At 41.4% G+C, this 27,897-nt stretch overlaps 1 protein-coding gene across 5 annotated transcripts in view; it reads left to right on the forward strand.

Moving 5' to 3' along the window:
• The window catches only part of PAK3 (p21 (RAC1) activated kinase 3), a 228,586-nt gene that overhangs the window by 170,088 nt on the left and 30,601 nt on the right, over positions 1-27,897 (forward strand). For 3 of the 5 annotated variants that reach the window (XM_087971945.1, XM_087971944.1, XM_087971943.1), the window contains 5 exons: positions 10,843-11,036; positions 13,214-13,314; positions 22,230-22,274; positions 23,559-23,712; positions 26,433-26,470. In XM_087971945.1, coding sequence (XP_087828071.1) covers positions 10,865-11,036; positions 13,214-13,314; positions 22,230-22,274; positions 23,559-23,712; positions 26,433-26,470 — 510 coding nt within the window. In that variant the 5' untranslated portion in view covers positions 10,843-10,864. The remainder of the gene's footprint in view (positions 1-10,842; positions 11,037-13,213; positions 13,315-22,229; positions 22,275-23,558; positions 23,713-26,432; positions 26,471-27,897) is intronic. The other 2 variants (XM_087971946.1, XM_026678566.2) reach the window with 2 other exon arrangements.

Genomic DNA, 27,897 nt, shown 5'->3' on the forward strand with positions numbered 1-27,897 from the left:
ATGGTTGCTGTGCCAAAAGAGACAGATGATAGGCAAACAGGCAGGCAGGCAGAGTTTCTTTCTTTCTTTCTTTCTTTCTTTCTTTCTTTCTTTCTTTCTTTCTTTCTTTCTTTCTTTCTTTCTTTCTTTCTTTTCTTCCTTCCTTCCTTCCTTCCTTTCTCTTTCTCTCTCTCTCTCCTTCCTTCCTTCCTTCCTTCCTTCCTTCCTTCCTTCCTTCCTTCCTTCCAATAAAAGACATTTGGAAGTTACTCTGCTGCAAAGCAAAGTATCAGGTTCTATTTACGACATTGCTCCTGGGCCCCCATGCACCAATTGGTCATGTTAAAAGGAAAAATTGACCAAAGGAAAATTAATTTAACAAAGACAAAAAAAAAACCTAGACAAGAACATTTTTAAAATGTGAATTAAAAAGTAAAAAACTAGAGAGCATAATATGTGTTTGTGTTTCTTGTCTTTTGTCAAAGGAAAAAAATCCCTTTGGTTTTTGTATTTTAGTCTTTTGAATAAAATAAAAAAATATGTATATAAAGAGAGAAAAATGATAGAGACCCATAGCCTAGAGCAGGGAACCAAGGCTGGCTGGGAATTCTGAGAGTTAGAATAGAATAGAATTGGAAGGGACCTTGGAGGTCTTCTAGTCCAGCCCCCTGTTCAAGCAGGAGAACGTAAACCATTTCAGATAAGTCTAGACCACAAGTGTCAAACTCGCCATGTCACGTTGCTGTCGTGTGATGCTTCGTGATGTTTTTCCCATTCGTGGAGCTGGGGTAGGCGTGGCCTGTCGAATCTGGCCAGCAGGCTGCCAGTTTGAGACTTTTCTTAAAAACCTCTGGTAATGATTTCTAAAGGGAAGCTGTTCCACTGGTTAATTGTCCTCACTCTTAGGAAGTTTCCCCTTGATTCGAGGTTGTTTCTCTCTTTGATTATTTTCCAATCATTGTTTCTTGTCCTGCCCTCTTGTGGTTTGGAAAATAATTTGACCCCCTCTTCTTTGTGGCAGCCCCTGAAATGCTGGAATACTGCTATCATATTACCCTTAATTATTCTTCTTTTCTTTTTAGACTAGCCAAACCCATATCCTGCAGCCATTCTTCATATGTATTAGTCTCCAGGCCTTTGATCATCTTAGTTGCTCTTCTCTGAACTTTTTTCAAAGGTCTCATCATCTTTTTTGTAGTATGGTGATCAAAAATGATTGCAGTATTCCAGGTATGGTTTTACTAGCATTTTATAATGTGGTAATAATACTTCACATGATCTTGATTCTATGCTTCTGTTTATACAACCCAAGATTGTATTAGCTTTTTTGGCTGTTGCTGCACACTGCTGGCTCATATTCAAATGATCATCCACTATGATTCCAAGGTCCCTCTCACAGTTACTGTTTTTGAGCCAAGTCTCACCTAATCTGTATTTATACCTTTGATTTTTCCTGTTTAAATGTAAAACTTTGTTTTTCTCCACATTGAAATTCACTTTGTTGGATGGGGCCCATTGTTCAAGTTTGTCAAGATCTTTTTGGATCCTGAGCTTTGTCTTTAGGGGTGTTTGCTCTTCCTGCCATTGTCATCTGCAAATGTGATGAGTTCCCCTTCTATTCCATCATCTAAGTCATTTATGAAGATATTGAATCCACAGGTCTTAAAGTTGCCGAAGTTGGACACCCCTGATCTGTATCTTTGTTTGGAGGCATACCCATCTGCCCAAGAACATCTGAATAGATTAGAGGCTGATAGGAAATGCTCCCTCTAGTTTGCTTCCTGGATCACAGCTCTATTGTATCTGACTTCACTTAACCAAGCAGCAATTTTGAGAAAGCACCTATAGCATTTCAGGAGTACTCATCAGCCCAGATTAGGACCATTGAAATATACCAGTCCCTGCAAGGAGACCTCACATAATTTGGAAGTCTTGAAGCACATTTGTAAAAGATATGGCCCATTTTGCTTGAAGAATGGGAAAAGAATACAGAGAATTGAAATTCAGAAGTATCTGAAGGGAAACGGTTGCCCCAATCCATGTCTTAACATCTGGTCATCTAATAAAGGCATGATTTTTCTGCATAGCAGTTCTCCAAAATGAATAGTGGCAAATATCACAACCTGGTCAAATGGTTGTGCTTCCATCTGATCTGTCTACAATCCACAACATCAGGAACATCATTAGCAAGCTTCATCCAAAGTATTTCCCTTCCAGAGTTATGCTTGGTAGCCACATTAATTTAATCCTTCAACTTGTCAACAGCATCCCCAAAAGTTGCTTGTCAGCTGTGCTCCATTCAAAATCCAAGAAAGAAATCCTTAGACTCCATTAAAATAGAGAAAAGTACTTTTCCTGGATTTGAAGTGATAGCATCAAAACAAAAGCAAGATCTGAGGCAAATAGGTGCGGAAATTACATATTGAAAGTTATCCCAAGTGCCCTCCTCCAGGAGTCCAGACTGGTCATCCAATCTGGGGTGTGTATAATGTGGGGTACATCTTCAGGTGGTTTCTTACTCATTTAGTATGCCAAGATGGTTGATCTTGGCCTAGTATAGATAAGTCTAGGCAGTTGCACAGTAAGCAGGAAAGCATCCCCTCCTTTTTAGTTCACACAGAAACATCTTCGCACTCCAGCAAACTTCCCCACCATACCAAATTACCCCTCCCCCCATTTCTATGGCAGCCGACAAGAATCAAGCAGCAAAAGATGTCATGAAAACTTTATGGAGGATGACATTGCTCCTTGTGGAGGGAGGTCTTCTCTTTAATTACCCAGATTCTCCTCCAGATAAAAAGCTTGTTATTTACTCCATATGTGAATCTGAGATTGTAATGGAGACAAGCACATTGCTTACCTATAACTGCTGCTCCTTCAATCCCCATCTCCTACCTTTCTTGGATTAGGTGACTTCTTTGTTCATTCAGATCTGTTTTGTTGTACACCATATGAGTTGCATGCCTACACCTGTATGAATTCACCCTCAAAGAATTGCATGAATATAAGTGACCAGGTCTTATTACTAGTCTTGATTTGGGCACTTTGCTTCAATAAACTCACTTGTCGCTTTATTCACCTGTTGGTTGATTAGCTCCAGACTTTCAAATTATTGCAGCCCTTGGTTTAATTAAAATGTAGTTGAGATTCATTTAACATATTTGTGAAAGGGTTTCGCTGCAAGCCAGCAGTTGTGATATCTGGGTCAGTGGCACATTGGAAGGAAGTAGAAAGTTTATGTTGTGGAGGACAAAAGACTGAGAATAGAATCCAGCAAGGTTGTTATGTAGTGACCCAACCTTTTCCTCAACCAGGGAAAATACTCTGAAGATCCAGCTTCTGTCAGGTGCACTCTGACTAATGCCAAGCAGTTGAATTTCCTACAGCCCCCAGGCTATTGTGGGGCAGTTTGGGAAATTAAGATGGCAGCTGGACCCAGCTTTATGGTACTTTAGAACAGCGGTCGCCAACTGGTGGGCTGCAGCCCACTGGTGGGCTGCAAGAAAATTTTGGTGGGCTGCAGAGAAATCTCACCCCCAGAGCACCCACCCCCCAAAGCAATTAATCCAGGCTGCACAGAAACACAAGGCTGCACCGCCCACATGGCCCGTGGGAACCCTCCCTGCCCACTCACTCCTTACCCAGCAAACTTGCCTGCTAAATTGCTATTTTTCCGACCATCAGCTGTGAGATTTAGATTAGCTAGGAAGCAGTAAATGGTTGGTTCTCCCATGAGCTGTTCAGAGCATCCAGAAGTGGGAGGTGCTTCAGTCTCTTCTGGAAAGGCTGGGCTGAAAACTCCGGAACGCTCCTCCTCCTCCACGGGACACCTCCTCAGCGTCGCCCAGTTTTAGCTCAGCCTTCGTGGTAAGAGGTTGTGCACTCCCTGACTGGAACGGTTTTCTGATTCAAGTTTGCTCGTGGGTTATTTCGGCTTGTAAAAATCTTCCCCATTTAATTTGGCTTTTTTCAGGCTTGTGCCTCTATTAGGTTGCCTCGATCAGTTTAAAAACAGTTTCTTTGTAACTAGCGGAGGCTGCCACTCCGTGGGCAGCCTGAGGCAACCACCTCAGGCAATTACCTTATCTAACTTTCCGATTGTTTTCTCTGCAATCGTAACGGAGCGCTCGCAGCCGCGGCTCACTTCGCTTTGCCTTTTCGTCTGCCAGGAGCATTTAACTCGCAAGTTAAAGCTTCAGCAGCAGCGGCTCGTTAGACTTCTCAGACATTAGCAGCGGAGATTCTGCCTTCCCGCCTTTTTCAATGGCTGGCTCAAGTTCGCGCCTAAATATCACAGGTGTCATTCCCCGCTGGTTTCCCTTTTTGGGGACCGGGGCAGTACCTTCCCACTTCGTTCTCCCTGGGTTTAGCTTTCCCTTGTCTGGCTGACGTTGGATAAGCAGGCTAGTCATTAAACAGGAATTTCCTTGCAATTGCCTTTGGATCATTTCTTTGGAGTGAAGCCACAAGTGCCATTTTAAACAGCGGGACGTTTCGTTTTGACAGGAAAGAATCCACCTCAGATCCTGTATAGCTGGTTTTCCTTGTTGGGGACTAGGGATCCAGAAAGTTCTTGCTTGGAGCACTTGGGGGTTTCCCTTGTTGGGGACCCTTAGATACTGTTTACCATATGCACAGTTTTACATATAGATATAGGCACATGTATATGTATATGGGTGTGTGTGTGTGTGTGTATATGTGTGTGTGTGTGTGTGTATATATACACATACACATACATATACATATACATATACATATATACACACACAGACACTTACTCTCCTGGAGGAGCGTTCTACTTTCAACCACAGGGGAAGGCATCGCCCCAAAGTACAAATACTACTAATAATAATAATTTAAAAAAATTAATTAAAAATTAAAGTCAGAGACAAGAGAATCAGTCATCCACAATGGAAGGTGACAACGCTTTCCACTCCAAGACAAATAAGTCCTGAGATAAGCCAGTGGGCCCCAAAAAGGCCTCTAAGGCGGTGGATAAGGATGCCCATAGATGGCACCTAGCTTCGGAAAGGCAATTGCAGAAATGAGCCAGGGAGGCAGACAAGATGGCTATGACACAACAATCTAATCAGGACCCAAGTCCATTGTTGGGGCCCTAGGACTTATCCATCCAGCCCAGGCAGGCTGTTTCTGGACAACCTCCCATAGGCACATCTCCTCCAATGAGCACTGCCCGGCTAATCCCAGAGGCAACCTTCATCCCTACGGTCACCGGCCTAAGACAGGAGGAGGCATTACTATCCCCATCGAAATGAGGCAATGGATGGAGATGGCGATTCAAAGGGGCATTGCGGCTGGAGTTCAGCAATCCATCAGGACCAGACACTTCTTGGCTGCTTCGGATGCGGGATCCCTGTCCGCTCGATCCTTTGCGCATATGGGACAACATCAAACTCAGGTATTCCCCAATATTCCTAACATACCAGCCCAGGGGCTTCGGGAGGAGGTAGAATTTGAGGATCAGGATGTTCCCATGGAGGTGGGGTCGATCCATCAGATGGACTTGGGGTTGTCAGAGGCTGACCCACTAGAACGGGGAATGTCAGACGACGAAGGCCTCCTTTCGGACCAACCTACCTTTTCTGGCCTTTTTCAACCGCACCTCTTTAAATCCTTACTGTTCAAGGCAAAGAACACCGCTAAACTAGGCACATCAAACCCTCATCCATTGTCAACAGGGTCTCAGGATGAATCCGAGGATCTAATATTCTCACAACCGGCTAATGAGGCGGAAACTATTCCTGTCCCTCGTATGTTTGCTGAATTAGTACAAAATCAATGGGCATCAGCAGCATCATACCCAGCCCCAACAGGGCACAATAAACGATATTATAATTTGGCACCAGAGTTTTCAAATTTCTCAAAACGCCGGAGGTGGATGAGCCCATTGTGGCACTGGCCTCTTCTTCAACCTTTCCCAACGAGGCCGAGGAAGCCCTGAGACCGGAAGAAAAGAGAGCACAGTTAGCACTCTGTAGGGCGCACGTTTCTGATGCCTGGGCCATTACAGCGGCGTCCTTTTTTACACGGTCCTCCCTACGATGGCTCTTCCACTCGAGGGATATATTGCCGGCGTCAAATGTCAGAGCCCACCAGGACATAGCTAAAATTATTGCAGCAGCAGAATTCTCCACCGACGCCACATTTAATGCAGTCAAATTCTCGTCTAGGGCCATAGCATCTCACGTATCAGCACAGAGACTGCTATGACTCAGACATTGGCAGGCGGATACCAAGCATAAATGCAAGTTGGCATCAGCCCCAATATTGGGGGATAAATTATTTGGCAGTGTCTTGGAGCCCCTCCTTATAGAGAATAGAAACAAGAAAAAAGTGCTTCCCCCACTTTTTTGGAGGTATGAAAACAGAACGCCCCAGTCGTTTCGAAGGGGTTCCTTTCAGCCCTACTATCAAGGCCCATACGTTCCCAGATCTCAGAGAACATCAGGCTACAGACCCAGTTTTAGACAGGATAGGTCTGAATCTTCCAATAGAGGTCAGTGGGGAGGCCAAAACAGAAGAAACCCCAGAGGCACCGGAGGCCGATTTTTTCATCGCCCCAAGTGAGTCCTTGATAGCAGTTCCCATTGGAGGGCGGCTAAAATTGTTTGCTGATCAATGGGACAGCTCCACCTCTGATGCGTGGGTCAAGGACACTATTAGGTTTGGTCTGGTGCTAGAGTTTCAATCCTCCCCCCAAACTTTTTCATTAGGAGCCCTAGTTCCACGGACCCCATTAAGAGGGCGTTGATGCAGGAGGTTATCAATCATCTTCTACATATTCGGGCCATTAGAGAGGTCCCATCTGAACAGCGGGGTCACGGCTGTTACTCTCTATTGTTTGTGGTCCCAAAGAGTTTGGGGGGTTGGAGGGCAATTCTGGACCTCAAACATCTGAACAGATCATTGGTTTATCAAAAATTCAAGATAACTACTCTCCAGTCCAGTCTGCTCAGCATCAGAGAGAACAAGGTCCTGACCTCTATAGTTCTCACAGAGGCTTATCTACATATACCAATTAGACCTGCTCACTACAAATATCTTAGATTCTGCTATTGTGATCGGCACTACGAATATATTGCCCTACCATTCGGTCTGGCTTCGGCCCCTAGGACTTTTACCAAGGTCCTCGCGGCCTTGGCTGCCTCACTCAGGATCAAATCTATTCGCTTACAATGTTATCTGGATGATATTTTAATTTTGTCATCTGCCAGACGTCAAGCAAAATTGGATACCAAGATTACTCTGGAGACCCTTCAGGGTCATGGCTTTTCCATAAATTGGGATAAAAGCCATTTGATCCCCTCAACTAGGTTAGTTCATTTAGGGGCAGTGATAGATACCATGGAGGGCAAGGTTCTTCTCTCTCAGGACAGGTTAAACACTATCCAGTCTTTGGCCAGAAAGATCAGAGCTTTAAAGAGGGTTTCCCTGGCAGTGCTGTCTCAACTGTTAGGGAAACTGATTTCTTGTATTTCCATTGTGCCTTGGACTCGATTCCATTCTAGAGAGCTGCAATGGTGCCTGCTACCTTTCCAGCGATCTGGAAGAGCCACTTCCAACGTCCGGATAAAGGTACCACACAATGTTCTCCGATCGCTCCGCTGGTGGTCAGAAAAAACGATAAACAAGGGGTGTCCTTTCAAGGAACCTTACAGGGCAATGATCACAACCGATGCCAGCCTGGTAGGATGGGGAGCTCACTTCCAATCCCACACTGCGCAGGGAATTTGGACTATTTCCGAACAATCACAAAGCATCAACCTGTTGGAGCTGCGAGCAGTTCACCTGGCCTTACGCAGCTTCTACCCCTTTTGCAATCATGCCACGTTCTGGTTGTGACAGACAATATCACAACCAAGGCCCACGTAAAAAGACGGGGGTACCCATTCCAAACTTCTGATGCTGGAGACGGCCAATTTGTTCAAGTGGGCCGAGGCCAATCTGTTTTCGCTCAAGGCAGAACACATAGCAGGGGCCTTAAACACACAAGCGTACTGGCTCAGCAGGGCCACAATAGATCAGGCAGAGTGGTGCCTACACCCATCTGTCTTCCAGGAAGCAGTGCGGAGGTTTGGGCAACCGGTGATCGATCTATTTGCCTCTCCTCTCAACACCCAATTGCCCCGGTATATTTCAAGGTACCCTACTCAGGGTGGAGGCTGTCAAAGCCCTGTGTTGTCAGTGGCCTCCCGGACTTCTATATGCGTTTCCTCCACTCCCGGTAATACCCAGGTTGATCCAGAAGTTATTGGAGAAACGAGCGGAATTGATATTGGTCGCCCCTTACGGGTCCAGGCGAATGTGGTTCGCAGACTTACAGGACCTGTCGAGAGAACAACCTTGGAAAATTCCACTGTCGAAGGTTTTCCTCTCCCAAGGGCCAATACTTCACCTGAACCCACAATGTCTCAGTCTAACCGTATGGAGGTTGAGCGGAGCCATTTAAGGGCCCAACAGATTTCAGAGAATGCTATTGCCACCATTCAAGCATCCAGACGGTCCTCAACAAATCGTATATACGAGGCCATGTGGTCCGCCTTCTGTCCCCATCAATACGACAATTATTGGCCTTTTTACAGGAGGTGTTGACCAAGGGCCTATCTCCAAATACTTTATGCAGACAGGTGGCGGCTTTAGCCTCGGTGATAGCCTGGGGTGACCTCTGGTCCCATAGCGCACCATCCACATGTCCGCAGCTTTCTTAAGGGTGCTACAAACTTATGACCTCCTGTAATTCACCACTATCCCACCTGGGACCTCAACAAGGTGTTAACCGCACTTACAACTGGCCCGTTCGAGCCTTTAAGAACCGATAGTCTTAAATTCCTGACATATAAGGTGGCCTTCCTAATTGCAATCACATCAGCAAGGAGGATTTCCGAATTGGCGGCGTTGTCAATGAGAAAGGACCTGTGCGTGTTTCATGCGGACAGAGTGATTCTCCGATTGGATCCATCGTTCACTCCTAAAGTAAATTCAGCCTTCCACAGAGCGCAGGAGTTGGTGCTTCCAAATTTTTGTCCGAAACCATCTCATAGACTGGAGCATCAATGGCATCGACTTGATGTTCGAAGGGCCTTAAGCATCTATCTAGACCGCACGGCGACATTTTGAAAATCTGAGGCTCTATTCCTATCCTTCAACCCATCCACTTTAGGGCAAAAGGTGTCATCGACGACCATCGGTAGATGGTTGAGAGCCACCATAGCTAAAAGTTACGAATGCCAGTCCATCTCAGTTCCTAAGGGCATTGCAGCCCACTCAACAAGGAGTGTGGCAACATCAGCAGCATGGTCCACACGGGCTTCCATAGATGAAATTTGCAGAGCGGCAACTTGGGCTTCACCATCTCCCTTTGTCAGAAATTATAAAATTGATGTCTATGCCTCAGCGGACGCTTCATTTGGCAGAAGAGTCCTGCAGAGGGTCCACAGAGTTTAGGAGTGGATTTTGATCCAGACGGAGTCCCTCCCTAAGGACAGGCCAAGCTTTGGGATGTCCCACTTCTGGATGCTCTGAACAGCTCATGGAAGAAAGGGCGTTGGTACTTACCTGATACGCCCGTTCTCTGTGAGCTGTGAAGAGCATCCAGCCCCACCCATTTCTTTCCGTCTGGTGGGGTTCCGTTCCAGTCAGGGATCTAGATTAGGTGATGAGTCCCAGACTTTGGCACTCAGTCTTCGCAAAACTGGGGGATGCTGAGGAGGTGTCCCGTGGAGGAGGAGGAGTGTCCCGGAGTTTTAACCCCAGCCTTTCCAGAAGAGACTGAAGCTCCTCCCACTTCTGGATGCTCTTCACAGCTCACAGAGAACGGGCGTATCAGGTAAGTACCAACGCCCTATTTCTTGCTTTCTAGCTAGTCTTTAGATCTTCGGCTCTGCTTTTAAGCACAGCCGAACCTCCCTTAGGACTGAAGTTTCTATTATTCAGTGCAGACTCATGACAAGCAAATTTTATGTGACAGACTGACCTAGCCGATGGCAGATAGATAGATCAATGAATGATTCTGTGAGCAACTCAATCTGCCTGCCTGCCTGATTTTGGGTAAAAGTTGCTCTTTTTTAAATAAAAAAATCAATATTTATATAAATATTTATAATGTTTACATACAAGCCATGCCCAGCCAGTCACATGACCGACCACCAAGCCACAGCCACAAATTAGGTTACACCCAGAGAACCGGTTAGTGGTCCCTGGGATTTAAAATTATGAGTTTGGTGGTCCCTGAGGTCCAAAAGGTTGGCGACCCCTGCCTTAGAACTATCCCTTGCTTTAAGCTATTTGTAGCCCAAGATACCTAACTATGAGCTGGTGATAACTATTACAATAGTTGGAATGTTAGTAGCACAACCTCAAGCCTACCTGAAGGACATCACAGAATATCAAAATAACAGAGCTGGAAGGGACCTTGGAGGTCTTCTAGTCCAGACCCCTGCTCAAGCAGTAGACCCTATACCATTACAGACAAATGACTGTCCAATCTCTTTTTAAAAGACTCCAGTGAGGGAGCATTCACAACTTCTGTAGGCAAACTGTTTTACTGGTTAATTGTTCCCACTGTCAGGAAATTTCTCCTTAGTTCTGGGTTGCTTCTCTCCTTGATTAGTCTCCATCCATTGCTTCTTGTCCTGCCTTCTGGTGCTTTGAGAAATAGGTAGACCCCCCTCTTCTTTGTGGCAGCCCCTCAAATATTGGAACACTGCTATCAGGTCACCCCTAGTTCTTATTTTCACAAAACATACCTAGTTGGCTTTAACATCTCTGGTTTGTTCCAGCTTTCTTGTTTTTCCTAACCACCCCGCATTCACTTCTCCTTTCCTCTCTTTCTTTGCTTGCTAGGAAGCTATGAGAATTGCTGAAGATGTCTGAAAGCCTGGATACTGAAGAAAAACCTCCTGCGCCTCCTTTGAGAATGAACAGTAACAATCGCGATTCTTCGGCCCTGAACCACAGTTCCAAACCGCTTCCCATGGCGCCCGAAGAGAAGAACCGGAAAGCTCGCCTGCGCTCCATCTTCCCAGGAGGAGATAAAAGTAAAGTATCGGCCTAGCAAAAGATTCCTGGCCTCTTCTTTCCTCAGGCTTGTTTTTCTGCAGGGTGGTCCAGGGAGAGCAAAACAGTCAAGATATCATCTGCCACCATGTCTTTGGAACTGTGCCTCGCTTTTACCTGTGCCATGCATGTTAAAAGGGACAGGGGTTTGATTCTGTAGGTGCAATGGCCATCTTCATTTTTTGACTCCTCCCAACTAGACTAGGCTAGATTCAGAAAAAAAATACTCTTAAGCTGTCTTTATTTAATTGCTTTGAATGCAAAATAAATAGCATTTAGTATATAGCAAACCATTAGGAGCAGGGGTGGGCAATTATTTTTCCTCAGGGGCCACAGAAACTGGGACTTTTCCAATTGACCTCAAGCAGGTCAGACAAGGGCAGGCAAATGGCCACATGGGGCCCTGGGGCCACAGGTCTGATTTATAGCAAACAGCTTCATAAGTCATACCTAGCTATTATTTGTTGGACCAACCTTTATGGGTTTGATAGGTTGAGACCCCCTCTGGGCCATGAACCAATGCTGACAAGGTAGCATGCTCAAACTATATAACTGAGTGAATTGCTTATGAATCAAGAAATTTAATTTGACTATCAGCTCATGCCAGAATTATCTATTTAGATTGACATGAGTTTTTCTGGAGCTGAGCCGCTCAATCACCTGCTCCTTCCAGTGTTAAACTATGAATGTAGGCTTCTCCTCCTCCTCCTCTTCTTCCTCTTCCTTCCTCCTCCCCCATGTCACAACTTAGCAGAGGATATGCATCCACATTCTGAGCATTTGGAAACTTCCTTAAAAGTGCATCAGTTGGAGCATTGGCACTTTTCAGTTATTTATTTTGAACTCCAGGATGAGGTACATGTCATATGGATCCCAAAATAATATATCTTTCTGTCCTGATAGGCAGTTTGATTGAATGACATCTTTGTTTTTTAAGCATTCTGATCTTGCTATGTTTTCCTCTTAAGTGCAGGATGTGATGTTGACTAAAATAAATAAATAAATTGTCATTCCTTAGACAGAGAGGTTAAATATAGACTTTCCAATCCATCTTTAATTCTTGGGTTAAATATATTTTTCAATGAAGACATTACTTATGCAGACCTATTAAGATGAGACTTTATAATTGATCTATGCTGATTTTCCTTGCTGACATCTCAACCTTTATGGGACCTTGGCATATCTATTAAGAGAAACAATAGCCAGTTTCTTCTGAGATTTTTTAAAATAAATTTCAATTTTTTCATATGGTCCTATATTCATGTGTATCTCCATAATTACTCCAAAACATAATTTCTATCACCATGTTTAAGTGCTATTTTGATTTCCCTGTGGATGCTCCTGCATAGAACATGGGGCTCGTAAAGAGGAACCAAATCTCTTGTATAGACAGCTCCAGTCACCTGGGATTAAGCCAAGATTTTATGCATAAACATTGAAGACCTGGGTTCACACACAATGCCATAATTGATGGTTTCCATATCAGGATCATGAGCAAACTATGGTTTAATGTCAAGTGTGATCCAGGCTACTGGATGTCTGGGAAAAGATGATGCTGTTAGGGTGGTATTTCCATTCAGGGGTCCTTGGTGTTCTCTGAGCTTGGTTGTTTTCTTGCAGATGTTTTATTACCTAAACTAGGTAACATAATAAGTGCTACAAGGGAGAGCAAACCCTTCTAGCGTTGATTATATTACCTTGTTATGGTTAATGAAACATTTGCAAGAAAACAACCAAGTTCAGAGAACTTCAAGGACTCCACAGTCGTCCTCCTCTCCCTGCTCCTCCTCCTCCTCCTCTTTCTTCTTCTCTTCACAATACCCACTCCCTTCTAGCACTGATAATGCTACCTAGTTTGAATTATGAAATGTTTGCAAGAAAACAATCAAGCTCAGAGAGCACCAAGGACCCCTGATTTCAAGCCTGAGCTACAAATATTTTCCTTTATTGGTATTTCCATTCAGTTAAGCCGCAAAGCAGAAAATGCTTTGGATAAATGCATAAAATTCCTTAGGTTATATTGCCAAGGATCCTTTTGAATCCAATTTTATTTTATTCTTCCTGCCTTCTATTTCTTGCTTTGAATAAACCAGACAGGAAGATCGATGAACAAATGACTACACAGAAAAATAAATAGCTGTTAACATTTTGCCCCTAGCCAATAAGAAGAAAGAAAAGGAACGTCCTGAAATTTCTCTCCCTTCCGACTTCGAGCACACAATCCATGTTGGCTTTGATGCCGTCACTGGGGAATTCACAGTAAGTCTTCTCTTCCTTGTCTGCCTACCTTCTACACCCTTTCCTTTCCCAGTTATTAGTCCTATACTGGTACAGGTAGTCCTCAACTTACAACAGTTCATTTAGTGACAGTTCAAAGTTAGAATGGCACTGAAAAAGGGACTTATGACTGTTTTTCACACTTATGACCATTGCAGATTCCAAGTGATCAAAATTCAGATGCTTGGCAATTGACATGTACTTATGACGGTTGCAGTGTCCCTGGATCATGTGATCTTCTTTTGCGACCTTCTGACAAGCAAAGTCAATGGGGGAAGCCAGATTCAGTTAACAATCGTATTACTAACTTAACAACTGCAGTGATTCACTTAACAAATATGGCAAGAAAGGTTGTAAAATGGGGCAAAACTCACTTAATGAGTGTCTCTCTTAGCAACAGAAATGTTGGGCTCAATTGTGGTTATAAGTCAAGGATTACCTGTATTTCTTGAATACAAAACAGATGTGAGAATACAGGTAGTGCTAACCACCTGCTCATATTCATTAGAACAGGTACACACATGGGGTCTATGCCATAATTATGTTCAATGCACACTGAGTCTGCCTTTCAGTTAACAGCTGCACGCAACTTCATCATGAACCAAAATGGAGGACAATGTTGAAACCTATCTCGGCATATGGATCTGAAGACTTTATTGCAATCCATTAAAGTAGTTTCCCTTCCCAAAGGAGGGAAGGCTATTGAAACTATAGAAAAAAATATCTGAATATGCTCTGTTTATCCAGCTCAAAGGATACCTGAAGAACTTACACTTGATAGTGAACATCAAACCATGATCATCTACATGTCAAATATTGACTAAGAAACAAGTCCAAATGAAAAGAGAGACTGGAAGTCATGGTTTTCTGGCATGAGGTCATAATGAATATTCACACATAGCCATTACTGAATTTGTTATTGTTTAGGCCAGTGTTTCAACCTTGGCCATTTTAAAATGGGTGGACTTCAACTCCCAGGATTCCCTGCCAACTATACTGTTTTCTTTTAGGGTGTTTTTCCCCCCAGCATCCCTGGATAATTTCTTCCAAGAAACTGGGGGCCTGAAGCTACTAATAGGGGCGCAAATGATTATAAGTTGAGGGCTAGCTGTACATGTAACCTGAAATACATATCTTTAGACTTAGGTAGAAATTACCACAACCAGCTGTTTTTATACAGAATATTCTCTGTTCACACACATAATTTTGCACGTCCTGAGTTACTTTCTCACTGCTGGTTTAATCAATCATGTTTCCCCCTACTGTGGGGCATAGTTATTTATTTATTTGTATCCCACCTTTATTATTTTGAGAAGTAACTCAAGACAGCGAACATATCCACCACCCCTTTTTCCTCCAATTTTCCCCACAACCACCTGTGAAGTAGATTGAGCTGAGAGAGAGGGCTTGGCCCAAAGTCACCCAACTGGCTTTAATGGCTAAGGCAGGACTAGAACTCATTTTCTTTTGCATTAAATGACAGAAGTCTTAAGGTTTGATGACGGACAGATCAGGGATATCCGGAGTATCACACATTATCCTCCCTTGTTTAGCACCACTGAGAAACAAATTAAATGATTTCTCAAGACAAAAGAGTTTAAAAAACAGGATGTGGGGCCTTTTACAATGCCCTGAAAGGGAGATTTTTAAAAAGAAAAGGGGGGTTTCAGTCAAAAATGGAATTTTGAGGAGAATAATTCTGAAAAGGATTGGTTGCTCTATCATATTCTGTATCCTGTACAGATGCAATAGATAAACTCCACAAAACATCCATAACAAAGTACTTTTATTGGTTCATCAGGTATGCTCATAACTCACATTTGTGATGAAGTTCTTCTTTAATGACAAATCCTTTGCATTTCTGTCTTGTAGGTAAAAAGATGATTTATCTTCTATTCTTTTTCCCTCATGTTGTAGCGATAGAAGTAAAACAGTTACCACGAGTCTGTGAGTTCAGCCAAGAGTGAGGATATCTCCTTCAACCCCTCAAGGGTCAAATTAGTGACCAATCAGGATTACAGATGTGGCCACGTGACATGGACTACATTTCTCAGGATACCTTAACTACATTTACCATGATGCATTCCCTTAAGGGGACAGCTCACAATTGCTACCTAACTGTCCAATTCCCATACACTGGTGGGACAGCACATATCAGGAGCTGTTGGTTAACAGAATTGCCTGTAAATCATTAAGATCATTAAAGAGAGATCCAACCTAGAATTAAGGAAAATATTCCTGACAGTGAGAATGGCTCTATCACTGGAGGTTTTGAAGAAGATAGACAGCCATTTTTCCAAGATGGTATAAGATATCCTGCCTCGAGCAGGGGGTTGAACTAGATGATCACTGAGATCCCTTCCAGCCCTATGATTCTGTGATGGTTGTTTATGGGAGCCAATTTCTATAGCAAGGAAGGGGTTACTGGAGTATCCTTAAAATCACCAGAGAATTTATTTTTTTATGAGTCCAGAGCTCCTACTTCCATAATCCAAGAATTGTTTCTAGAAATTAGATATTGCTGGATTACCTTACAAGTTTATTGAATAAGCAGGTTCCAAATTCAGTGTTGAGTATTTTAAATCAAGACCACATTATGACTTTCAGGAGCCTTTGGCACCCTTGTTTTCATGGGATCCTCTCTCGATCAAAAAAAATATTAAATTTATATAGACATTTATTACATTGAAGGCAACCATGAACAACAATAGATTTTTAAAACAATAGATTTTTAAAACAGCAAATACAAATATAAAAGACTGTAATGAAAATGATTTACCCTGTAAATCCAAAATACAATCAAAGTGAAGGTATAGGAAACGAGCAGGAGGAGCTAGGAGGCAGAGTTAAGTGTGTCATCAGCTTAGAATCATTGTGTTCCATAAACGGTCCAAGTCCAACCACTCTTGAATTCTGTTGAACCTTTTCTGGTGCCAATTTAGTAGTGAACTTTAGTTGATTGGATTCCATGTAAAAGCTTGAACAATATATCTTCTGAACAGCTCTGAAAATCTCTGAATCTGTGAGAGTCTCATGCCTGGTCACATAACCAGGTCTTTGAAGGCCTTTTGGAATATCAAAGTCAATCTAATTTTGGGAAAAAGGATACTCTAGTCACAATTTTTTTATTATATAAAATACAAAGAAAAAAGATAAAAACAGGAAATTAAGGGGAGGAAAAGGAGTGGGGAAAAGAGGGTATGAGATGCAAGGGAAAAAGAAAAGACATAAAAGGCATTGACTGCCGACTCTTAGCACAGAATAAGATAAAAACATTCCAACCTCAACTTTTTGCTTTTACACATTAATACAGTATATAACTAGTCATTTCTATAACAACGAATTTTTATGATCAACAAAACTAAAGTCAGTTTCATTTTTTTTTATCAAAAGCACAAAATCCAGAAGTGATATCCAAATGAGAATATATTTCCTTTTTAAATAAAATAAACAATTTAACCATTCCTGCTTTTATCTTCCTTGCTATGGAAACAGTATGTATTTCTATTTTTAACCTAATAATCTTTGTGAACTGTCACCATTTTTATTAACAAGGTTCATTGTATTCTTTCAAATTCTTTGACCTTACTGAAGAAACCTCCCCTCTTTTTTCATCCTTTTTTAAAGTGCTAAACTTTTTTTAAGCACTTTTTTAAAGTCAAAACTTTCTAATGCATCTTTTTCTTTGACTTCTTACCATACAAGCTTTAAACCTCAGTATTACATTTAGATCCCTCCCTCCAAATTGAATATTTTTTTTTCTTTTTTTCTTTTTCTTTATAAACAACACATATTTAACACACACTTTTCTTTAAACTGGTACATCGTGTGTGTGTGTGTGTGTGTGTGTGTGTGTGTGTGAACTCGTAAAGCATTCCTGCCCTGCTTTCAAGTTGCCATAGGCAGGAGGGCATGGCAGCCACAACCAGAAGCACATTCCATGCATACCTTCTTCAAGGCTGTATCCCAGGCTGCCCGGACCAACGGAGAGGTGTGATCTCTATAGCCCCTCCAAAGTGCTCCACTGGAGTATGTGATTTATGACACACCTTGAGGGGAAGGGGAAACAGGGTCATAGGTAAGCCATAAATTACATGAGGCAGAGCTGGGTATTTGGGTATGTGCCAACATGTTGCTCCTAATAAATAACTGGATTTCTTTTGAAACTTGGCTCGAGGGCAGGGGTAGGGAAACTTGGCTCTTCTATCACTTACGGACTTCAACTCCCAGAATTCCTGAGTGAGCCATAAAAGGTCCCATCCCTGCCCTACTGGGTTTTCAGTTGTGGGGGGGAAATCAATTTTTGACTTGAATGGGACTGTTTAATATACAAATGTAGGCCATATAAAGAATATGTGAATGGGACTGTTTAATATACAAATGTAGGCCATATAAAGAATATGTGAATGGGACTGTTTAATATACAAATGTAGGCCATATAAAGAATATGTGAATGGGACTGTTTAATATACAAATGTAGGCCATATAAAGAATATGTGAATGGGACTGTTTAATATACAAATGTAGGCCATATAAAGAATATGTGAATGGGACTGTTTAATATACAAATGTAGGCCATATAAAGAATATGTCTTACATTTGTATATTAAACAGTCCCATTCAAAAATTGATTTCCCCTGCTGAAAAACCAGTAGGCCAGGGATGGGGAACCTTTTATGGCTCACTCAGGAATTTTGGAGTTGAAGTCCATAAGTGATAAAGAGCCAAGTTTCCCTACCCCTGAATTTGGGCATCCATCAGAACCATGAAAGTGTGTGTGTATGTGTATAATTTTCAAATTTTGGATTAAACCTTTCTTTTAGTTACACATATCAAACAAAGAAAAATCCATCCTAATTCCAGTTAACTCATTAAGTTTAAGTCACTCCTTCTAGCTTATCTTTATGGAGTAAAATCTTTTTCTTCTCTTGGAAGTTTTATCAAAGCATTATAGGCCTTTTTATCATGAAATCCTCAGCCTTGTTAATATTTTTAAAGAAAAAGTCCTAAATTTGTCTTTTTTCTCAACACTCTTCTTTCAGTTGTGTTGAGAGGTTTATATTTAAGCCATAATAGTTAAAGTTAATATCAGGTTCTTCCAAAATTATAATGAACTCTTCAGCATTTTCAGCTACTTGTGAAGTTGCCTCGGTAGTTTGGTAACATTCTCCACATGTTTGCATCTCAAAAGTAATTTGAGAGGATTTTTTATCATCCTTGGAGCACAGCTGGTCAACAAATTGATGGATTTTATTTAGCGACCATTCAAATATATCTCTAATACTTTGGGGGAAGGATATTCTATAAGACTGGCATCGGAGCAGAGAAAGCACATCTCCTGTGACCCACCAAAAGTAGCTCATGGCCAACAGCAGGCTCCCTTAGCAAGATCTGATGGAGCAGGCTGATATAATATTAAAAGAGATTAACACTATTAAACACTGTTATTAAAAATAGTAATATAAAAGTTATCTTTCCTATGCTTTTCAATATTTTCATTGAAGACAAAATGTATATTATTTTGTAATAATAATTAGTTACTACCAATTGGCTAGGATGCCTGTTGTATATCAAAGTTACAAAATTTTAGCATTATAAATATTTGACGATGTTTCCATATTATATGTGTCTTGTCTCCTTTTTATTAAAAGGCGTGAAAATAAATAACTTTATCTTATTCCTTTCAATTTTTTTTAAAAATAAACATTTTGTGGGTCTGACCAAGGCCAGATCTTGTGCTAAATGAGTCTTTCTGTAGGACTGATCTGATTTTTAAAAAAACTAACCATAAGTTTATTGCAGCAAAGATGCGTCTGCTAAGGACTTTCGGCAAAAAAAGATTTTTCCTGCATTTCATATTCTTTCTCTTAAGGGGGAGGGAATATTCTAATTCTGTGCAGATGTTCCTCCTTCGTTTCAGAGGATAGCCATCATTCTATCTCTGTTAAGCATCATGAGTTGTGTGCCATGTGCTCAGAGATTTTTTGTTTGTTTCTTTTTTTGACACTCAGGCCCAGTCACTGTCCTGGCTGAATTGCTTGCATTACCCATAGCTACATCCAAAAATCATAACTGGGGACACTTGCTCTGAAGTTTGGCTTTCATGAACATCAGGTGGCATGAGGTTGCTTGTGATTGTGCATGTTACATTGCCATTTCATTGTTGCTTGGCACCACTGTGAACAACAAAAATCAGGACACAAAACATTGAACAAATTGATGAAAGATGAATGGGGGAAACAGCTTTCTCCAGTCTTGAGCTCTGTTGCCATAATATTGTTGCCTTAACATAAAAGAGAGAACCTGGATTTTAAGAAGACACACTCTATGTTGTGTCTGGAATGGAAGATCAGAGAATGAAAGAGTATAATTTGGTCTTAATATGGGCAAGCATTGTAAGAGAAGCAGCATATCCTGGGGAAAGAGTCAAGAGAGAACAGCCTAGAATCGTTACATGTCCAAAAATGCTCCAAGTCCAATCCCTCTTGAATTCCATTTACTCTTATCTATTTTATCTAACTCTTATTTAACTCAATTTAGTGCTGACTGTCAGTTGACTAGATTCTTGAGTATAGATGTGGGCAATAAATCAGCTTAAATGGAATTTAATGTGTAATCCTGATTCTTTGTGTCTGACCAGCATAATGGACTTGGTAATCTGGATGACCACAAGATGTCAGCGAGCAGATAAGAATTTTCTGTATTCCTAGTGATGGTCCAGCTTTGGTATCCTTGAAATATTCAAACATCTGTCTTATATGCAGAAGGACCCAGATTTAGTACTGTAGCAGAAAACAGCAATCTGGAACTAAAGCAATGGTATAATCATTTCTTGGACTATGGAAGGCAAGATTTTAGTGCTGGTAGGCACCTTCTGAAAGTTTAAAACAGGGGTTGCCAACCTTTTGGACCTCAGGGACTACCAAACTCATAATTTTAAATCCCAGGGACCACTAACCGGTTCTCTGGGCATAGCCTAATTTGTGGGTGTGGCTTGGTGGTCATGTGACTGGCTGAGCATGGCTTGTATGTAAATATTATAAATATTTATATAAATATTGAATTTTTTATTAAAAAAAGAGCAACTTTTACCCAAAATCAGGCAAAGCAGGCAGGCAGATTGAGTTGCTCACAGAATCATTCATTGATCTATCTATCTGCCATCGGCTAGCTCAGTCTGTCACATAAAATTTGCTTGTCATGAGTCTGCATTGAATAATAGAAACTTCAGTCCTAAGGGAGGTTCGGCTGTGCTTAAAAGCAGAACCGAAGATCTAAAGACTAGCTAGAAAGCAAGAAATCCAACCATTTCCGGCTTCCTTGCTAATCTAAGTCTCACAGCTGATGGTCGGAAAAATAGCAATTGAGCAGGCTAGTTTGCTGGGTAAGGAGTGAGTGGGCAGGGAGGGTTCCTGCGGGCCATGTAGGCGGTGCAGCCTTGTGTTTCTGCGTAGCCTGGATTAATTCTTTGGGGGGTGTTCTGAGGGTGAGATTTCTCTGTGGCCCACCAATGGGCCGCAGCCCACCAGTTGGTGACCACTGGTTTAGAACACAAGGGGTCTTTCTAAATGGACTTCATGAGCACCATGAGAAGACACTTGCATGGCTTAATATCTATGGAAATTCTCCGTCATCCAGGTCATGGCTGTCCCAAAGGTGCTTTTCCAAAAGGTAACTGGACTTTCTTGTTTTTTTTTTCCTTGAAGAACTGAAGTTTGGAACAGAAGTTTGCTTGCAGAAATGAAGGAGCTTCTTGGATGAGAAGTGGGACATTTTCAAGGAAACAAACCAAGAAAGTCCAGTTGTCTTTTGGAAAAGCATCTTTGGGACTTGGCTGGCTTATTCTTTCCCCAATTTCTCCTGCTGCCCCCTATTTTTTATTTACTAAGAATGCCCGTATAAGGTCCATAAGCATTCTAAATAAAGATGCTTCTACAGACTGGTTCCTTCCCTTTCAGAATTAATTAATTAATATTTCATATTTCTAAACTGCCCATCTACCCCAGAGAGGGGCTGAGAATACCAGGTTCTCATTTTAAAAAAATACTAAATGAATTTTTAAAAACCAGGCAGTGCTGATTTTAAGCACCAGGAGAGGTGACATGTCGGCATCGAGTTATGTTCCCCTATACTTCAATGTAAATTTAAATTAATTCTGATTGAAGAAGTAAAAAGAAAGTGCAATTTTAGATTATAGAAATGACACTTCCATTTCAGACCAATAATTTCTTTTTGAGCTATACTTCTGGCAAAGATTTGGTGCAGTGGGGACCCATTCTAGTTATGCTATAAAGTTAAATATAGAACTGTTTTTCAAGCATTTCACTGCCCCTTTTCTAAACCATCATGTTGCGATCCATAGTTTTTCAGGAAGTGTCCAAGCAAGCCATGAGGGGAGCTATCCAGAACCCACATCATCTGAGGCTTTGTTAGAAACTGTTGGCCTTCCTTTGCAAAGAAACCTCTTTATAAGTGTACTGTAAAATCTTTTCATGGAGCCCTTTCAGAATTGTCCAGGGGGAAAAAACTCATTCTGTTCAACCCAATCCCTCCTGTTTTGGAAAATCAAGCAGTCCATCCAATTATAGGGCTACTTAAATGAAATAGAATGACTCTTTAGCCAGCCTCAAACAAGGAACAAAATTAGCCAGAACCCCACAGTTCTTTTCAAGTGAGAAAATGATGCTTCCAACTTCAGGCTGTGAGATTTTTCTCTGGTTTTTCCCCCTGAAATCTCCCATCCCCAGTAACTTGTGAATGACCCCTTGTGTTTGCTACTTCCCTCAATTAGATAGGAAACTTATTGATCCACTGGGTTCCATCTCTTTCCCACCTTCTGATTTTTCCCCACCTTCTGTTTTAACTTTCTTTTCTTTCTTTATTTACATCCATCGCAGCCAGCTCTCTGTGGCTCACAGATGTATACAGGGAAACTCTCTGAGGTGCGTCACAGGCCCAAAATAAGTGGCTTCTTTGAGATGTTTTAGTGCTGCAATCGCAGGCTTCATGTGTGTGCAGTAGAGTTTGTTGTTTGCTTTCTTCCTCACTTTCCCTTCCCGCCAAACACCATCAGCCCATCTCATCTCTCATTTTTGCAGAAAACCTCTCAGAGCAGAAATAATTGAACCCTGAACTGAATCTGGTAATTAAGAAAGTGGGGCCGTGGGTTGCAAAATGTCATTGCAGGGCCAGTGAGACAAATTGAGGGGGTGGTAGTGGCATAAACAAAGAGGGTGGCACTTACAAGAACCTACTCCTGGTGTCTTCATCACTGCCATAGAAAGCAGAAAAAAAATGGTTGTCGCCAGAGGGCAGAAAATTATACTAGATGTTTTGAAACATTTTTTTAGCCCCCCCACCACCACAAGAAGCTTGTCAAAGAGAGATCCAACCTAGAAGTAAGGAGAAATGTCCTGACAGTGAGAATGATTAATTGGTGGAATAGCTTGCCTCCTGGGGTTGTGGATGCTCCATCACTGAAGATTTTCAAAAACAGATGGAACAATCATTTGCCCAGGATGGTATAAGGTCTCCTACTTTGAGCAGGAGGTTGGACTACTAGATGACCTCTGAGGTTCCTTCCAGCCCAATGATTCTATGATAGCCTGTTTTGGGGCTGGAGGGAGCCTCTAATGTTGGTGTGCACAGCATTTGCTGCAGCATGCAACAAATAAGTAAGATGTGATGTGTCCCCTTTCACATTTAGGATATGTTCCTCAAAGTCCAAGCCAGGAAGTGTTTCCTACCCTAGCAGGTATCTCCTAAAGCTCCAGAAAGGAGATATCTACTACACCAATTGGATCTGCTCTTATTGTTTGAGGAAAACACATTTTTAAAGCTCTGCATCAAATGTCCATTGTAAGGTTCCTAAAGCCCGCCATGTTTACCTCTAAATTAGTCGTGAGGGGGGCATATATCAACCCTGAATCACAGGGGGTTAGTTCCATTTTCTTGCAATAATTGATTTCAGGATGAATTTCATGCACTTTTCTTTTCTTACCACAATCATAAATTTCTTTGTTTTGTTTTGTTTTTAAATTGGATCCAGGTATTAGCTCTTTGTTTTAAGAGAGGGTGAGAGAATGATTGCAGCTGCTGTAAACTGTCTAGCTTTAATGGCTTACAGGTAACCCAGGCTCCTTGTTAAGGTTCTGTTTTAGTAGAACATCACCCTAAACTTGAGCAGAATCCTCTGAGGCCTCACCTGTCTTGTTGGGCTTTTGCAGGGCATTCCTGAGCAGTGGGCCAGGCTATTACAGACTTCCAACATTACCAAATTGGAACAGAAGAAAAATCCACAAGCTGTTCTGGATGTTCTCAAGTTCTACGATTCCAAAGAGACGGTCAATAATCAGAAATATATGAGTTTCACGTCAGGAGGTAAGCAAAAGTCATGGAGATTGTGCCATCACGAGTGAGAAGAAAAGGTTGCAGCTGGATATCCATATTGGTACAAAAACTTTAACCATTGAGGAGAGGCTGTCATGAAGAATATCTATTTATGTAGTCACTAGGAGTCAACACTGACTTGAAGGCAAATAACAATCATAGTTTAGAGATGGTCTAGCTGCATTCACATATTATGCTAGGAACCCCCCAACCCACCAAATGGCTAAGTCCCCATCCAGGAGAACAACTACCTTTTGGGCAGATAAGTTTCCACGTATATGTGTCATATTCAAGAACTTCAGAAGACCTATCACTTTTGTGACCTTTTCTGCCATAATTGTTAAGAGAATCCCTGCAGATGTTAAGTCACTACACTGTAGTTAAGCAAATCTGGCTTCCCCCATTGACTTTGCTTGTCGGAAGCCAGATGAGAAGGTCACAAATGGGAATCAATCAATCAATGAAAATAGAGCTGGAAGGGACCTTGGAGGTCTTCTAGTCCAGCCCTCAGCTCAAGCAAGAGAACCTATACCATTTCAGACAAGTGAGTGTCCAGTCTCTTCTTAAAGCCTCCAATGATGGAACAGCCACAACTTCTGAAGGCAAATCATTCCACTGGTTAATTGGCGTCACTATTAGAAAGTTTCGCTTTAATTCCAGGATGCTTCTTTTCTTGATTAGTTTCCATCTATTGTTTCTTGTCCTGCCCTCTGGTGCTTTGGAAAACAAGCTGCCCCCCTCTTCTTTGTGGCAGCCTCTCAAATACTACAATACTGTTATGTCATGTCCCCGCCTCCCCCAAGTCCTTCTTTTCTCTAGCTAAACCCAAATCCTGCAACATTTTTTCATATGTTTTAGTCTCCAGGCCTTTAATCACCTTAGTTGTCTTCTTTGCACTTTTTCCCAAAGTCTCAACATCTTTTTTGTAATGTGACCAAAACTGGGTGCAGTATTCCAGATGTGGTCTTATTATGGCTTTTTAATGGTACTAATACTTCATGTGATTTTGATTCTATGCCTCTGTTTATACAACCAAGGATTGTATTAGCTTTTTTGGCCACACATTGCTAGCTCATATTCAAGTGATCATCCACTAGAACTCCAAGGTCTCTCTCATAGTTACTGCTTTTGAGCCATGCTTTGCCTAATCTGTACTTATACCTTTGATTTTTCCTTGCTTGCTTTTCTCCACATTAAATTTCATGTTGTTGAATCAGGTGAGTCTGTGATGCTGCAATTGTTGTAAATACAAGCTGATTGCCAAGCATCTGAATTTTGATCACACAGGGATGCTACAACAATCTGTGAGGACCAGTTATAAGTCACTTCTTTCAGTGGCATTGTACCTTTGAATGGTGGTAAGTCTAGGTCACTTTCATAAAGCCCTGGATTTAAGGTGGACTGTTTTAGTAAAATATAATTAAAACTAATCATAGATTCTCTGGATTCAGATATAATAATTTTAAACTAAGGAGATTATTAACCTGAGAGTTGTTGGGAAGCAAACCTTTAGCCTTCAGGTCACATGAGATCCCTGCTTCTTAGAGACCTTAGCCGCATGTTGCACATTTTCTGCAAATGATCTACTCTGCTTTTTAATAAGAGTTATTTCTTCTGTCCTTGAGATGCTGCTACCAGGGAAAGAGAAAAACCAGAACAAGACGTCAGGATAGAAAACTGGTAGACTTGCTTATTTTGGGCTCTGATCAAGCCCACTTTTTTCAGTCATGTCCACCACGAGGCCCTCAAAATATTATCCCTGCACAAATGTGACTCAACAATGTCCATGCTGTGGATTTCCTTTAAACACCTTGAACTCTGTTCTTCCTTTTCTCTTCAATTGCAGTATAAAGTCCAAATAGAACCATGGGCTATGGTTGCATCATATTCAGTGTTTTGCTATCTTTTTTCCTCCAATGAAATAACTCTGAATCTACAGTGGTTGCTTTAAAGTAAAGATAGCTTGTAATTTACTAGGATCCTTGTGAGGGATTGAACACAGCAATGTCACCAGTATGGACAGGGCTTCAGAAGAAACAGAGAAAAGATGGTAGTCAAGAAGCATGATCAAATAAAAAGAGGGGAAGGGGTGGAGAGTGACATCAGGTCAACCTCAAGAAGATGGATTGGTGATGGGCAGCTCTGGAATATGGGGATGAAGATGGAGTTGTAGACTGCACAATCTTGTCCCTGGCAATCTCTTTGGGAGAAGTTCAGATCCAGGATTTGTTGATGACAAGTGGGATTAAAAATATAATCTGATCTCTTCCCTACCCATGTATGATTCTCCATATTTGCTACTTATGTCTGAGTGGAATAAATAAAAATAGCAAATATGGAGAATAAGGAAGATTGGAGAAGCTCCGATGATAAACCAGGGGTATCCAACCTTGGCAACTGGCTGGGGAATTCTGGGAGTCCACAAATCTTAAAATTGCCAAGGTTGGACACTCTTTGGGATAGATAATACTACCTTGATGGAAACAAGGAAGCTTATAAGTGGGGTAGCCAATGAAATAAAATGTGACAAAAGATTTAATTGACAAGCTGGTCCACTGAACAAAAGCTTTCCATGATACACATCATTTTGTGGCAGAATCAACCCTCACCATCTAGGTAGACCCTGAAACCTGAAATGCTCTTCCCTCTTCATTTCTAATAACCATTTATGATCTACCAAACCATCATAGATTTTCTTTTGCCTATTGCAGATAAAAGTGCCCATGGCTATATTGCAGCCCATCCCTCGGTAAGTACCCACTCTCAGTTGCTAATGAATGTCTATGTTCTGGAATTCCCTTTGTTTTCTGGCTTAATTTGCTGTATACCAGCGTAAAAATGATCCATTTCAGAAAATATTTATTTAAATGAGCAGAATGCACATTAGCAAGAGAATCTACCAATATATTTAATGCAGTCCACATAATTTTGCATTGCATGTATAAGTGGTCCTGCTTTTAATGCTAAATGACTGATCAGGGAAATTTTTCATGTTGTGTGACTTAATTTTGCCCTGCCAGATAGACAAGAAAGACTAAACTGTGACAGCAGATAAGAGAGGCATATTGCAAAGCTTCTGTGATATAGATACATCTACAAAGCACAAATGCTTTATAGATGGAATTTTTTGCAAACATAGCTGCATTTAAAAAATTGATAGGTACAATGAAATGTAGATTTCTCCAAACTGTGTGTGTTCCAGCATGAGAGGCCGAGAAAGAAACAAAAACTCAAGCTATAAAGTCAACAGGTGGGAGATGATTTAGTTAGTGGCAAATAGCATGGGATGAACAAATTCAAAACATTCTATGAGACTTTCTGCCTTAATGAAGTCTTTAATAAAATGGAACTGAAGGTTCTGACCACAATTTCCAAGATTCGGTAGCTTACTTTAATTCTTGTATTTAAATTGTGATTATAATTTGCATGATTCTTGCTTCTATATAAGGGACTTGACCTAAAAATATCCCTTCCAATCATGTTATCCTATGTTCTATGTATGGACTTCAGCTCCCAGAATTCACCAGCCAGCTTAGCCATTGCTATAAAATAATATAGAATAACAGGCTTAGAAGGAAACTTGGAGGTCTTCCAATCCAACTTCCTGCTCGAGCAGGAGATTTTATACCATGAAGTAAGACACATGGATTGTCCAATCTCTTCTTGAACATCATCTAAACACCTAGAAATGCTCAGGTTAGGAAAACTGAATAAAAATATCATCTGGAGAGCAATGTAAAGCCATGCCTCTAAACACCTCTCCCATCCCTGCCACTCTGCATATACTATCAACTTTCACTGCAATAAAAATCTTATCATTTGGGACCCCCATTTCTCAATATTTCCACAGGCTGTAGTTTTATAGTGTTGTAAGCCAGGGTTCCATGTTAAAAAAAAACATTTGTACTTTGTGCCACACTGTGTAGATAGCACTGTACAACTTTATGGCTTAGCAGGATGGAAGACTTGGGTCAAGATAGTTCTTGTAAATCTTTGCCAGATAAGAATGTAATGCCTGTTTTCCTGTCTTGTTGTCAGGGCAGATAGCACATAATATCTAACAATCAATTGGTGTACTGAGTTTGCTTTAACATATATCAGTGTTTCTCAACCATAGCAACTTGAAGATGCTGGACTTCAACTCCCAGAATTTCTCAGCCAGCATGCATTGTCAAG

This window comes from Notechis scutatus, chromosome 10 (genome assembly GCF_049901735.1).
Source record: "Notechis scutatus isolate UNSWTSFEM ecotype Mainland chromosome 10, rNotScu1.2, whole genome shotgun sequence".
Classification (NCBI taxonomy): domain Eukaryota; kingdom Metazoa; phylum Chordata; class Lepidosauria; order Squamata; family Elapidae; genus Notechis; species Notechis scutatus.